The following is a 14,294-nucleotide window of genomic DNA, read 5'->3' as shown; positions in this document are numbered from 1 at the left end:
CATTAGTGACGTCCGCCTCGATCAGCTGGCACAGGTAACGAATTCCCTCAGCTGAAAATCTATATCTTTCATGGAGAACATCTTCCGGGTACGCTAGCGGATTCTGGCGGTCTCCAAAAAACCCGTGCCCAATCCGCACACCAATGTCGTATGGGTCGTCCAAGTACGCTCTCATTGTCAGGAGGACACGTCTGCGGAGGAGTGCTGTTTAAATAGAGCATGGTTAATTGGAATCCTGGGGTTAAGCAAGATCTAACTCTGAGACGACCAGGTTTGGCGTGTGGCGTGTGTTTCCATGGCAACACTTCTCGGTTCCAACATATCCACCTTTCGTAGTCTCGCTTAGCTGCGAACTTAGGTCGCATGTGATGAAGTTACTCTCGAAGTTACCCTGCTATGCCAGAAAACCGGCTTCGTAGTATAGGCCACAGGTTTCTCTGCATTGTTGGGTCTGATAACTCACATTTTCGTCTTCACAATTCCCCATAGATTTTCAATTGGGTTACGGTCAGGCAACTTTACTGACCAATCATGAACAAAAATTAAAATGGCTGCCAAAAACAACACTGCCTGGCTGCAATCAACTGATTACACTTGTAAGACACCAGATTGGTGAAAGGTGTCGTTTGTTTTGTTGGAATGAAATTCTGCACCCACTGCATGTGGAATACTTTGGAGACCCCTGGTGTAAAGCCTCTTGTTTCATACAAAAATTGTAAATTGCTAGTATTTTAATTTACTTTTTTTACTGCTATGTACTGCTTTTTCCTGTCTATCTGTCAGCATCAGTGAAAGTGTGACTTATCAATTTTACATTTCTATCCATACATAAGGTGCATATTGTGAGTGGTGCAGACTTCCGAGCAGTGTTGTTTTCGTCAACAATGACGATAACGGAAATATTTCGTCAATGAACAATTTTTTACATGACAATGACGAGACGAGCTAAAAACGTGTCTTGGGAGGCTAAAACATAACGAGATGGATGCCAGTTGTCGTCTGAGTAGAAGAGAACATGATCAAAATTCGCCATAGTTTCCGTCCTAAGTTCACAATGTGTGATATTTTCTTACAGTATGTGTAGTTAGCACGCATCTTAGCAGTGTTGGTCGTGTCACTCATGTGCCGTGCTTCACCTCCCACACGCGCTTACTCACCGGCCATTGAGTAAGCTTTTGCTCACTCCAGGCTCCTTTTGTGAAACATGTTTCAGCTGCTGCTTGGTAAGTTTTGTTTTCTTATCTTGGCTAGATATGTCATGTTTCTTTAGCCTCTAAAGGTCTGTGCTGGGTGATCATCACATACTTCGTAACTTGTAGCATTAGCATAGTGTTCGCGTTAATATTAACATTTATTTTGGTGAGTGTCGTCTTAAAGTTTTGGAAAACTTGTTACCTACAGTTTGTGGGGTCCAGGTGAGTTTAATTAATTGAAAATAATGTGCTGTTTTCCTACTGAGTGTGTATTATCATCATGATGATGGTGATGTCCTTGTAGACTCTAGAACTGTGTGCTCGTTAGTCCATGTTCATTTGAAATAGTTGGGAGACCTTATATTTATTTACTGACTAAAACTTTTGAAGTTTAAAGATGAAAACATTTTGAGAAATTGTAACACATTTTGAAAGGACTAAAATATGACTAATAAGACTAATAAGTACTTTTGTCCAAACGACCGAGACGAAAATTAAAAGGGCTGCCAAAAACAACATTGCTCCTGAGTTGCAACCGTGACTTGATATTAGTGATGCACGATAATACATTTTTCAACAGATACCGATAACCGATAATTTCCTCCTCATTCCTACCGATAACCGATAATGTCAAGCCGATAATTCTATTAAAAGATTTATGTAAAATTTTAAACAAAAGAAAATATTACTGTGCAAAAATATAATTTATTGCTTTTTTTTTTTTCCAACATAAAATATGAACAAGTCCTCAATTCCAACATCTAAATAATGACATTGTCTGACATTGTGTAATGGTAAACTTTTGGCAACAATTACTTACAGAGTAAATACCTAAGTTGCACAAAAATGCCTTTAAAAGTAAGCCATTCCTAACATAACATTAATACACTGCAAAACACACTTCCTCAAAACTAGTCAGTTTTAAGTGTAAATCTATTGGAAATAAGTGAAATTATCTGCCAGCACTTCATGTGTATTTCTCTCAGATTTCTTGGAAGAAAAATAGCTAGCTGAAAATAATCTTAACAGCCTTATTTTAAGCAATACATTATTATACTTAATCCTAAAAAAAACTTGGAAGAAGAAAAGATTTTGAATATTTGTGGCTACAGAATATTATTGTTATTTCATTACAACAGGAATGTGCATATTTAAATTAATACGTGTTAACAAGTGCCAATAAGTTTAGATTATCTACCGTGACTGTAATTGAGCAGACAAATAAGTTAAATTAATTTGAAAAGTGATTGCTAATGTTATATGCTTTGTTGCACACTGTGAAAATGATTAACTCAAAAGAGCGAGATGTCATGTACCCATTCTGCAGCGCTTTGTTTACATTTGCGGCACTCACGAGTCGCGACATTCGCTTTACAGCAGCTAAACTGATAAACGGCAGTACTATTTGGATGCAGTTGGAGCTCGCATCTCCGTGCGTGTTGTTTTGTGCCTGAGTTTTGTTAAGCCGAAAATAAAGGCGGCATTACAAAGTCATCTGACCGCTCGTCATTTTACATACTGAATGTATTATTGACGGGCTGACTTCGTTTTCTCCATGTTTAAATTATCATCTAAACACTGTGCCGTCATGATAAGCTTGCTTACTGGACATCACTTTTCCAAATGTAGTGGTGAAAATGTGATTGGCATGTTTTTCATGAAGAATGGTGGTCATATAAACTGCATTATTTTTTATCCAGGGCTTTGGCTCTCGGGTCATTTCGGTAAAAAAAAAAAAAAATCGTGTCTCGTCTCGGCGGCGGCTACGTTCGTACCGGATAATCCGCCCGCACCGGCCGGTTTGCCGCGGCGTATTCGGGGCCTGGCTCTGCTCACACGCCGTGAGGGAACGCTCGAGAAACCAGGGTGTTCGCCGGAGGTCCTGAAGCCGGGGAACCGGGCTCTGCCTGCCCCGCCGATGGCGAGGCGGCGGCGGCCTGCCGGACCGGCCAGAGCGGCGGGCTCCGTCGGAAGACGGCTACTTGCCGACTATCGGTCTCCAGTCGTGCCGGTGTTTAGCCTTAGATGCGAGTTTACCACCCGCCTTGGGCTGCTTTCCCAAACAACCCGACTCTGAATCGTCACAAGCCCCTAGTTTAACTTAGTGTTTACAATAGCTTTAGCATTCTTTTGGCCTCTTGGAACTTCTGCGGTACATGTTTCGCAAATGGCGAGAGCGTCGTTTCTTTAGTAACAGCCGCCATAATATTCAACTATTTCTTGTCGTGTAACTCCGCCTCCTCAACCCCTCCTCCCTCAGGGCGGCGTGCTGAATTCTTCGGTTGTGCACATTTGGAGGCTAAATCAAGTATATAATTATCGGATTACATTATCGGTTGAATTTTTTATTATTTGGATTATCTGTGTGACGTCATAATTGCCATTATCGGCCGATAATTATCGGCCACCGATATTATCGTGTATCTTTACTTGATATAGTTGGTGATTTCATAACCTGCGCGAGTGTTCTCTTCACAATCATACCAAACAGAGAGCTTGTTATGATCTACCTACTAAAGGAAAGCCAAACCTCTTAAAATCTCGCAAGCGCCAGAATGAATTTTAATCAAATATTAATTTACTATAACCCGCTCCAGAGCCGCGGGTCGCCAACCCATTCATCTGTACAATATTTGAATATCATATTACCTGTATCATTATTGAAGCTGTGTATCAGTACAATCCTCCAAAATGCAACTTTTTGTTAGAGTAATGTGGCACAGGCGATCTCCCACCTCTTCTCTGAGCTCATACTGCTCAATGAGCTTTTTCAGCTTCTCAGCAAGCTCCACATTCTCCTGTCTCAGCTTAGTGTTGCGAGACGTGTGTTGTTCCATCTGGACTTCAATATCACTTAAAGTCATCTGGAAGTGAAGCATAGCTTCCTTGCGTTGTTCCTCATACTCCCTGGATCTCTGGGAATTTTCCTCCTAGTGAAAGGGATTGAGGCCTGGGATTAATTTGAGGTGAAAATGTCATTTGAGTACTTTGAAGGTTGAACAAGGGTAAGCTCATTTACCATTTAACTGATTGTGTTAAATGTCTCTGGCAAGACACTCAGATGGCTCAAAGTTCCATTCTGAGACCCCCCAGTTCGACCCAATATCAAAATTGTCAAACATGCATGTGTGATACAAAGCTTATAGTAAATATACTTGATAGTAAAGCTAAAAATCGCTATTTTGGGAGAAAAAAATGTGCAGGAGGGCATTTCTTGAAACCTTTTTAAAAGTCGGTCAAAATATGTGAGCTTCACATTTTTGATACTCTTGAAACTTTCTCATTTTAAAACAAGTTTTGGACACTCATACTGGTACAGAATAATAATAAAAAAAAACTAACATTTTGCAACAGAATATTTTATTTGGATCAACAAAGGGAGATCATTGGGAAATATCAAAGTTTAAAGTTGTCCTGCCTGTAATGTCTAAACTACCGTATTTTCCGCACTATGAGGCGTAGTATAAGCGCACCTTCAATGAATGACCTATTTAAAAACTTTTCATATATAGGGCATACCACATAATAAGGTGCAGTAGTAGTAGTAGTTGGGGTTGCAGTATACATCTACTAGGTAGTGCTGCACAAAAGGGAATGTCATGCCATGATTAACCAATATTGATCCATATATAAGGCGCATCGAATTATAAGACGCACTGTGTGGTTTAGAGAAAATTGAAGGCTTTTAGGTGCGCCCTATAGTGTGGAAAATACGGTACTTACTTACCTTGTTTGTATTTCATTCTAAACCCTGGGTGTCTGACCGTAATGACTAATATTTCGCTGTCACTGCTTTGGCAAGCATGATTTTTGCTACAGCAGCTAAGAGACACTAACAATGCACTGTTTACTATTGCTGGGCGGCTATGTTAACTTACTTAAAACAGGACAACAAACAATGAATGTCAAATCTAAATGTAAGAAAATGAACTTCTAGAGAAATGTGTTCATCTCTCTAGCAAAAAACCTTAAACTTGGGTCATAAAATTTGTCATGTTCAGGTTGTTGCTGCTCAGGATTCAAAGCTTGCTTGTTTATTCGTGATTTTAAGAGTTTATAGTTGTTACAATTGTTTATGCTTTAATTTTATACTTCAAAGACAGAACCGAACCGAAATTACATTTTAGTGTACCGTTACAGCCCTAGTATCCACAGATACTTTTTTTCACATGAATAAATAAATCACACTTTTATGAAGGACAATTTGTGTCCCAACTTTTTTTTAAATTTACTTTTAACTTTTTAATCTGAGTGTCCTAGAGTTGTCCGATATTATCGGGTAGCCAACAAAAGCATTTTAGAATGACATCGGATACTTTCAACATCGGTTTTTCATTATCAGTTTTGTGCCAATATGCAATATGTCCCCATATTGCCTGCCTGTGTTTCTGGTATTTTGTCGCCCCCTGCTGGCAATTAGGTGTAATTAGTTTTGATGAGTTCCAGTACTTTCTGCTGACCTAATCATATGTCGATGCGAGCTCACTGCGAATATACCTAAATAAACAAGTTAACACCTGCAGCCAGCGTACCATAGCAATTGTTGCCATCTCACCATATTGTTTGTGCCTTGTACAAGCATCAATTGTAAGTTATAATTTTTCATTGTTTTATATCCGTGAGCGTTGTGCAGTAAATAGAAGTGTGTGTATATTTCATTTTGTTTGCAAATGTGGTAAAATGTGGTTCCAATATTTCATTGCTTGCAAGCTGTACTACCAGTTGCTATATAAATTGACACGTGGTGTATAGGCTACTTTGCTTTATTTTGTGACTTTCACACCATTGATGCAATGTTTTGTTGTTTAAAGGTTTACTAAAAAAGTATCAGTGTTCTTGTCAAGAGAAAGATGACAATGGTAACTTTACTCCAGCATCTGACTACTCCTTAGTCTTGTGCGTTTGCTATTGTAACGCAGGTTAACATAGTCTCACAAAATTAAGATTTCATTCATAAAGACAACCATTAAAAGAATAAATTGTTTAACATAAAAATGAAAAATGTTTTCAAAAATCCATGTTTAAAAAAAGATTCAAAACCTGATTTAATCAGTATACTAACAACTATTTAATTGAAAAGAAAAAGTTAGAATTTTCCGCTAGTTTTTTATTTTGAAAATCTCATTTGGCGAAATACACTGACATGGAAACTCGTAAAATGTGCACAACTTCACCGCTGTTGCTGATACCTGACTAAGGAAGGAAAGCGGTGAGTCCACTTAGAGTTACTGATGAAAAGATTAAAATGATTAAAACAATGACACTAAAACGTTTCTTTTAACTGTGAAAGGTGTATTTTTCACAAGCTTTCTTGGTGACAAAACCGCTTTGCTGAAAGGGAGTTCAAAATTATACTTAATTATATTTGTTGAATATTTTAATTCATATTGTATTGGTCAATGTATGTTAAAAGTGTTTAATTTGTGATATTTATGTCACACGATTGTTGTACACCGATAATTGGTGTTTAAGTGAACGTGCAACATTGCAAAATGTCTCCTTTTTTCCTAGCCACCTGCTCTGTTGGTTTTTAATGTGTGTCATTGCAATATTGTTGACTTCACTCGACAATAACTTTATTTTTAAATTGTATTTACACCGTTTTAGTGTGCGAAATAGTTTGTGTTTCTGTTAATTCTATAGGCTATTAAAGCTCGATTCAGAAACGACTGAACTATTGTTGGGGAGAACACTGCCCAATTGACAGACAAGATGGCGAGCTATCCACACTGTGCCTCACGCAGGAGCGAGACGAACGCGTGACTTCGGTTTGACATCCTTCAACCTGGTAGGATCCACAACATTTTTATTACCCAGCGGAGGATTTTTTCCCTTTGGATCACCAGAAAACTGCCAGAAAGAATGTAAAAAAGACATTGATACTGCGACCAAGCAGACTCCTTTGTATTGGAGCCGTTCAGCCTTTTTTTGAATTTGTTTTGAGTTTACTCTTCTTGTCACTTCTATTTTTTATGCATCTGTTTTTAATACTTTAAGTGTTATTAACTTAAGAATTTTGTTGATCAACAAAAGAAACATTTTATGGGGAAAATTGAAGATTGAAACTCAAAATAGAAATCAAGCATCTATAAAATTAAAAAAAAAAGTTGAAGAAAACAATTGATTAAAAAAAAAATAATCTGAAAAACAAACAAAAACAACCCGGGTTGATAAATACATCCTACAAATAGTAAAAAATAACATTAAAAGGGATGAAAAAAATCTAATAGAAATTTAAACATTACCAATAAAAAAACAAACAAAAATCCTATTTTGAATTTGTATTTCTCAATTTTTTATGTGAACTGTATGTCTCTTCTGTGTTTTGTTCGTATACAAAAAACAGGCCGGCAGTTCAAACTCATTACGGTACTTGGTCTGTGTCATTAATTTGGTTTATGCAAATTACTGCTTCAGTAGACGAATCTAGCACTATACTATATACTATACTAGGTGTTGCACTATCTGTAGGTTTGTGTACACCCCCCCCCCCCCACACACACACACACACACACTGAGGACAGCAAGTGCTTTATTGGCACTTTGCACCAAAAAAACTGAGGTCTGCACTATTTTTATTTCAACAATAAATATAGACAGGGGTGCACATAAGTGGTCCGCATGCACGCATGCATACTGGACGTAGACAAACGCACTGGCCCTCAACGGCTTAGATACGCTTTTGCGTACCGATGGCTGACCACTGTATTTGCGGTGGACACGAGAAAATAACTTCTCAAAATGTCGAAGATGCAGGCCACACTGAGTAATTACTTCCGTGTCCCCCCACCCCCGTCAAAAGACAGACAGACGACAGAGACATCACCGGAGCTACTGAAAAAAAGGACTTTTGCTGAAAAGTGGCTACAGGAGGTACCATGGCTAGAAGCAAATTATGCTCGCACGGAAATGCGGTACAAAATGTGCCGTGAGAATCCCAATGTCGCCGATAAGAGCAGCGCATTTTATGTAGGGTCAAAGAATTTCAGCCATCCAAACTTTGAAAAGCACGAAAAAAACAGAGCGCATGTGGCAATTACGCAAACTATCGATGTCAAACAGGACCCCACTCGCCCTATGGACAAGTGGCGGAATAAAGGTAATGAACAGCGACATGCACTGACGTGCATGTCGCTGTTCATTCGCTTTGTTTTTGCTCGCATTTTACAAAGCTAAACATGCATGTTCAATGAGGTCTTATGAGGAGGACATCCCACTTTTAAAAAGGCTTGGAGTTAATGTGGGAGCCGCATAATGCCCTTTATTTTGAATTGGTGCTTTTTATTTCTTTACATTTCACTTCAAAGTAATGGCAATTTTGTTGTGCCAGTTGATGTTAATCAAGCATTAATTGTTAATATAATTAAAGTTAATTGGCTCTAAGTAAAGCTTGTCATAAATTTATCGCATCAGGCGGGACGGCTCTTAAGCTCAATGAGGACCAGGTCACATCTCCAGGTCCTCCTCTGAGAACCTGGGCAAAAAAATTATGTGCACCCCTGAATATAGAGCTGCAATATATGCACCTTTTCCAGAACTTTAGTTGAAGTTGTTCTCTATTTTTCACAGAATGCTTATTTTTGGGCGGCACGGTGGCTGAGTGGTTAGCACAGCCGCCTCACAGTTCTGAGATCAAGGGTTCAATCACGGGCTTTGGCCGTCCTGTGTTTCCTCCGGGAACTCCGGTTTCCTCCCAAAAACATGCATGGTAGGCTGATTGAACACTCTAAATTGTCCGTAGGTATGAGTGTGTGCGTGAATGGTTGTATGTCTCCTTGTGCCCTGCTATTGGCTGGCAACCAGTTCAGGGTGTCCCCTGCCTAGTGCCTGTAGTTAGCTGGGATAGGCTCCAGCACCTCCGCAACCCTCGTGTGGAAAATGAATGAATGCCTATTTTTGTAAAACCTTGAAGCATAGACATCATAATTTACTTGACAGGTCAGATGAGGTATTCTCCGCACACCGCCAGCCCGTAGGGGGCTATGTGAGTCAGCTTCATTTATTAGAAGTCAATGGGAATGACTCTCACATGCTTTTTAACACACAGGTGAAACTACCTTCAAAAAGTACGAAATCTGGACCGCAAACTAATAACAAGGATTGTCTCAGGAGTGATTTGTTCGAGGATTCAATGTAATTACAGTGCCCTCCATAATTATTGGATTTATAATGTGTTTTTTAGCTTCAAATATATATATTTTTTCTAAATATTGGACCTTAATGGAAAAAAAGAGAAAAATCCAACCTTTTATACAAGTGCATTTATTCAGTGGGGAAAAAATCCCACATAAAGAAATAATAACTTGACATCAAATAATGTGTGTCACAATTATTAGCACCCCTGGTGTTAATACTTTGTACAACCCCCTTTTGCCAACAACTTCTCCTATAATGTTTCACAAGATGGGAAAAGACAAAACGGGATCTTCAGCCATTCCTCTTTGCAGAATCTCTCTAAATCATCCAGAGACCTGGGTCGTCTCCTTTGTACTCTCCTCTTCAGCTCACCCCACAGGTTTTCAATGGGGTTGAGGTCAGGGAACTGAGATGGCCATGGGAGGAGCTTGATTTTGTGTCTGGTGAACCATTTCTGTGTAGATTTGGCCATATGTTTAGGGTCATTGTCTTGCTGAAAGATCCAGTGACGACCCATCTTCAGCTTTCGGGAAGAGGGCAACAGATTTTGATTTAAAATGTCCTGGTATTTCAAAGCATTCATGATGCCATGCACCCTAGCAAGGTTCCCAGGGCAGTTAGAAGCGAACCAGCCCCACAGCATCACTGACCCATCCTCATACTTCACAGTGGGTATTCCTCGGCTTCTCCTTTCTGCAGCCGTCACGTGAACACGAACAACACTCCCACCCGCTGATCCACCGGCCACTCGCGTCCCGAACCGTGGCGAGTGATCCGATCCATTCACGGAAAATCTGTTTTGTGACACCTCTATTGTTCATTATGTTATATTTATTTGGAGAAAGTAGCAAACAGGAAGGGGTTACGAAGGGACAGAAAGGAAGGAAGCAGAGAGAAGAGAAAAAGAACAACAACGAGAAATACATTACTACACACCTATGCTTCCTATAGTGGTGTTATCGTTAGCCAATTATAAATACCCGTGGACACAACTTTTAACAATCAGTGGCATAAATTGGTATTAAATCAATCAAAGGCTCTTGGAGCAGATCAAATCTAATCATGACGTTTTTTTTTTTTTTTTTTTTTTTTACTGACTATTTAGATTTTTTTTCTATTCATGATTGGAGTCAGATGTGCACCTTCAAAGTCTTGTTGTGTCTTTGGAGCTCCCTGCAGATGCTCTCCAACTTGCTGCGGGCCAGTATAGCTTTGCTGTGCTCCCCCTGCAGGTGGATCTTTTCCTTCACAATTTGAGACTGCTTCTTCTGCAGCGTTTTCAGACGCTTCTGCATGCAACGGCTCTCCTCCAACTGAATCCAAAATACAAGTAACATCCCATTATGATGCTAGTTACGGCAACAATCCCTTTTGCTACATCAACAAGTTACTTTACATCCGCACACAGCATTGGGGATGGGAGCTAAAAATCGCTGTCCAATGGCTAATCCCTCTACAAGTTCAGTGATATTTACAGTAGTATGTGATTCAGTATGTCTTTTGTAGGCTGGGATAAAATATGCATAGGTGCAAGGGTCGTCCACCTTTTACATGTCCAAAATCAAGCACTTTTTAAAGACTTTCAAGACCAATTTTTCAGTTCTTCCAGTCACTTTTTTTAAACATCATCCCATGGATTATGACCATATAGTGTAGCAAGCTGTTCATGACATGATTAACAGTCACAAGTTGCCTTTCAGGCAGCATTTACTGAAAAGTGTGTGCCTAAACTATATGCCAAGTTCAAGAACGAGGTTAAACAAGAACTCACCCTAGCAGAGAGCATTGCAATTACCACCGATGCATGTGCGTTGAGTTCAATCAACCACTTCATTTAGTATGTAACGATTATATTACAACCCCTAGCAAAAAGTATGGAATTACCAGTCTCGGACAAGCGCTCCCTCAGACATTTTATCATGTAGAACAAACTGATAAAAAGCTTGAAAAACTGATTAGTTAAAAAGTGAAGCTCTTTAGTCTTCAGAAACACAATAAGAAATGAATAAAAAACATTGTGGTGGTCAGTAAATGTTACTTTTATTGAGCAAGTGCACGGAAATATATATGGAATGACTCCATTCTGAGGGAGAAAATATGGAATCATGAGAAACAAAGAAATAACAATGCAAACACATCTCTAGTATTTAGTAGCACCACCTCTGGCTTTTCTGACAGCTTGCCGTCTCTGAGGCATGGAGATGATGAGCATTTTTCATCGATTTGGTGCCAAGTCTCTTTGATTGCAGTTGCCAGATCATCCTTGCAGGTCAGAGCCTTTTTTTTTTTTTCAATTTTCACCACAGGTTTTCAATAGGGTTGAAATCTGGGCCATTTGCAGGCCATGACATTGACTGGAGGAGTCTTTCTCCAAGGAATGCTTTAACAGTTTTACCTCTGTGGCATGATGCATTATCTTGGAAAATGACATATTTTCAACTGAAGGGGTCAAGAGTTAAGAATCTGCATTGGACAAGGTGATGATGCTGGAACTTTGGTTTGGTGCTGTTCCAGTGAGATTTACAAAGATGACTGCCTGAAGAAAACATAAAAATTCCCTCAGTCCTTCATGATATGGGGCTGCATGTCAGGCAAATGCACTGGGGAGATGGATGTGGTTAAATCTTCAATAAATGCACAAGTTTACATTGAAATTTTACACAGCTTTCTTATTTCTTCAATTGAAAATATGTTTGTCATTTTCCAAGATGACAGTGCAATTCTTGGAGAAAAGACTCAAGACTGCAAATAGCCCAGATCGCAACCCTATTGAAAACCTGTGGTGGAAATTGAAAAAAAAAAAAAGGTCCAGAGCAAGGCTCCAACCTGCAAGGATGATCTGGCAACTGCAATCAAAGAGACTTGGCATCAAATTGATGAAGAATACTCATCAAGTCCATGCCTCAGAGACTGCAAGCTGTCATAAAAGCCAGAGGTGGTGCTACTAAATACTAGAGATGTGTTGTGATAGTTATTTCTTTGCTTGTTTCTCATGATTCCATTTTTTCCTTCTGAATGGCGTGGTTCCATATATTTCCCTGCACTTGCTCTATAAAAGTAACATTTACTGACCACCACAATGTTTTTATTCATTTATTTTTAGAGGTGTGCATCGGCACTGCCCTCACGATTCGATTCGATTACAATTCGGAGGGCCACGATTCGATTCGATTCGATTCAGAGGGTCACGATTCGGTTCGATTCGGCAATGCATCGCAATGCATTAAAGCCTGGGATGCATTATCATTCTAAAGCAAAGCATATTTTGCGTGAATCATGAGGCAACACAAGCGGTCAGACATCAAAACAACTTTTTATTGGCTCTTGTGTTACTCCTGGTTGAAGTCAAATGAAAATACTTTCATATATATATTAAGGCTGTCAAAATTATCGCGTTAATGGGCGTTAATTATTTTTTTTTTATTAATCATGTTAAAATATTTGACACAATTAACCCATGCACTGAATGAGCCGCTCTCGCATTGCCTCAGATTTCAATGACACCTTTTATGGACATTAAGAGTGAAGAGAATGCCACCGGCCGCTTGGGGGCAGCACAGCGCCGTTCCATACTAATGTTATTCCTTCTAATAGTGGGAGAATTAGTAGTTGTGAGACGTTTATGCTGTTGCTTTGTGCTCCACACATATTTCGGTAAGTTTGCTTTCTTTTAGTGGCAATTATGTGTCTCGTTGTATTTTGGGTAAGATATACACAGAGATATACAGTGCTGCTCAAAAGTTTGTGAACCCCCTCAACATTTTGGAATTTTCTATTATTTCAACCTGATTTCCTAATCAATCAATTCAGTAGTTTTTTTTTTTGTTTTTTTAACAGTTGTGTTGTCGAGACTAAATTAAAAAGAGTTTTCATCAACTGATGTAGGTGCAAAATTGAACTGTTTGGTCACAACCAAAACCGCCATGTCTGGCGAAAAGTCAACACTGCATACCACCAAAAGAACCTTCTCCCAACAGTGAAGCATGGAGGTGGGAATGTCAAGATCTGGGCTTGCTTTTCATCCTCAGGACCTGGACAACTCCACATAGTCCAGGGAATCATGAATTCTGAGGAATATTGTCAAATCCTAGAACATAACCTGACGCCATCTGTTTTGAAGTTAAAGCTTGGCAGAAGGTGGATCATGCAACATGATAATGATCCAAAGCATTCCAGCAATACAACCAAGGAATGGCTGAAAAAGAAGAAGATTCGTGTTCTGGACTGGCCCAGTCAAAGTCCTGACCTAAATCCCATTGAAATGCTGTGGCGGGACCTGAAGCGAGCAGTTCATGCCAGACGCCCATCAAACCTCTCTCAACTGACTGCGTTCTGCAAGGAAGAATGGGCAAAAATCCCCCAAAGTAGATGTGAGAGGCTGATTAGTCACTACAGAAACCGTTTGGTTGAGGTAATCTCTGCAAAAGGAGGCGCAATATCCTATTAACTGAAGGGGTTCACATACTTTTGCACACATGATATCTGAGTTTTTCTTAAATCAACCACTTTTGTTAAATAAAGAATGACAATATAACTATTTCTTTTGTTTCAGTCCATTATTTGGAATGTCAGTATTGTGGATTTGGGTATAACTTAACATTTAATAAGGTTATTTTAGTTTTTTTTACAAAAAATCTGACCATCGCTGTGGGGTTCACAAACTTTCGAGCAGCACTGTATCTGTTATAAAGGCGAGTGGACACAGGCGTTCTTTGGGCTGCGCCGTTTATTGGCATAAGCTTCTGCAACTCCTTCACAACAAACAAGTATCATTTAGTGAAAGCACAACAAAAATAATAAATAATATTGCTATCTCTTAAAAAAATAATATTCACAAAAAGAAAAGCACTTCAGTCTGTAGTAATGACGCCCTATTCTCACACAGCTAAACAACAATGCAAAGTGAACTGGCATTACTCAGAGTTTGGTCACTCTATTGTTATTATTGTTATTTTTATTCTTTTT

At 39.2% G+C, this 14,294-nt stretch overlaps 1 protein-coding gene across 2 annotated transcripts in view; it reads right to left on the bottom strand.

Annotated features, from left to right (window-relative positions):
• LOC130920017 (gamma-taxilin-like) overlaps positions 1-14,294 on the bottom strand; it is an 86,754-nt gene that overhangs the window by 26,700 nt on the left and 45,760 nt on the right. For both annotated transcript variants that reach the window (XM_057842770.1, XM_057842781.1), the window contains exons 5-6: positions 10,472-10,642; positions 3,929-4,123 (exon numbers count right to left, since the gene is read on the bottom strand). In XM_057842770.1, coding sequence (XP_057698753.1) covers positions 3,929-4,123; positions 10,472-10,642 — 366 coding nt within the window. The remainder of the gene's footprint in view (positions 1-3,928; positions 4,124-10,471; positions 10,643-14,294) is intronic.

Source organism: Corythoichthys intestinalis, chromosome 1 (assembly GCF_030265065.1).
Source record: "Corythoichthys intestinalis isolate RoL2023-P3 chromosome 1, ASM3026506v1, whole genome shotgun sequence".
Classification (NCBI taxonomy): Eukaryota; Metazoa; Chordata; class Actinopteri; order Syngnathiformes; family Syngnathidae; genus Corythoichthys; species Corythoichthys intestinalis.
Note: the sequence above shows the minus strand (reverse complement) of the source record. Positions and strands in the feature narration are given on the sequence as shown.